This window comes from Cryptotermes secundus, unplaced genomic scaffold (genome assembly GCF_002891405.2).
Source record: "Cryptotermes secundus unplaced genomic scaffold, Csec_1.0 scaffold109, whole genome shotgun sequence".
NCBI lineage: Eukaryota > Metazoa > Arthropoda > Insecta > Blattodea > Kalotermitidae > Cryptotermes > Cryptotermes secundus.
This window is the reverse complement of record NW_019737086.1, coordinates 426,346-427,779: the sequence shown is the minus strand read 5'-3', so window position 1 is coordinate 427,779 and position 1,434 is coordinate 426,346. Positions and strand designations below refer to the sequence as shown.

Here is a 1,434-nt window from a genome sequence, read left to right as displayed (position 1 = left end):
TTTCGGTAGATTTTTACGTGACTAACATAAGGCTACTGTGGAAGTGCCCATTTCGGTTACAACGACATTCGTTTATAACGACACTATTTTTAGGTCCCTTTGATGATGTTATAACCAAGTTCTACTGTATATAGTGTGTTACTACACTCCTATTTTCCTTCCTTTCACTCAACAAGTTTACTGATACTGTAAAAGTTAAAATACAGTAAACTCCCGGTTATCCACTCACTTCCAGGAATCTTGCGTTCTCATGCAACCAGCAAAGCTATAAGAAAATCTACCATTTTTATAAAGTTACTTAGAAGACAAAATTGTCAAGCACCCGTGTTCACTCGTCACGTGGTAGCTGTCCAAACTGCGACTAGCAGAGAGGCTTGTCATCCTCCCTCAAGCATGAGCCATGACAAAAGAGGCTAACTGAATGTATCCATGTTAGTGCATCTAAAATCTTTTACCTATCAATCCATTATGTCACGGAGAAAGACTCCCATATGTGAACCAAAGCAATGTTCCTTTGACTTCTGTTTTAGTTCCTATATGAGTTTCTCTCGCCCAACCGGCACACCCCATTCTCCGGGCATGTCTGATAATGGGGAGTTTACTGTACTTTTCAAATTCCAGTACTTCACTTTTTTTTCCCCATTTTTCACACAAAGATCACCTCAATATTATTCTGAATCACACTTTTCAAACCAATATTTAACACCAGATTAGATTATTACAAGCATTCTTTTAAGGTTTATATTTTTGTACCTGCTATTCATAACCATAAAATTAGGATACTACAACTGAAACAGCAGAGTGCCAAACCTTGAGTCGAGTATTGCTGCACCAGTCGTTAATGTCAATAGAGCCAAGACCTCCTATAACGAGCTCCAACTCACGTTCATCAAAAGGTCGTAATAACTGACTTGGGATCAACTCTGTAAAGCCTTTCTGAAGTGCTAGGAATTGTTGTTCAATACCACGCATGAATCGGTAGTTAACATACAGCCTGTAACATTTCACAAATCAATAAAACATCAATCACATCTGCTCAGGACTTTATGTAAAAATACAAAATATGTAATATATTGGATAGGGCCATATACGAGGGGGTACCCAAAAGAAACCGAACTTATTTTTTTTAAACTTATTTATTCAAATTTTAAGCACAAACCTTCAATCTCCTTCAAAGTACTCTCCACTTACACTAATACACTTGTCTAGTCTTTTATTCCATTTTTCAAAACATTGTCTAAATTCATCTTTTGAGATGCTTGACAGCGCCTCCGTCGTTTTTTTCCTTCACCTCAGCAACATCAGCAAAACGCTTTCCTTTCATGTCTCTTTTCATTCGAGGAAACAAAAAAAAAGGCGCACGGGGCAAGGCAAAGCACAGTATGCTTCCACATGACCTTGTTTTTGTTCAGCAGTCAGCAGTCGTGGCACGAA

General features: G+C 38.1%; 1 protein-coding gene across 1 annotated transcript in view; it reads right to left on the bottom strand.

Annotated features, from left to right (window-relative positions):
- Positions 1–1,434, bottom strand: part of LOC111870041 (E3 ubiquitin-protein ligase SMURF1) — a 32,487-nt gene that overhangs the window by 3,120 nt on the left and 27,933 nt on the right. Inside the window, exon 13 of the mRNA XM_023861994.2 lies at positions 811–994. Within this exon, the coding sequence (XP_023717762.1) occupies positions 811–994 (184 nt within the window). The remainder of the gene's footprint in view (positions 1–810; positions 995–1,434) is intronic.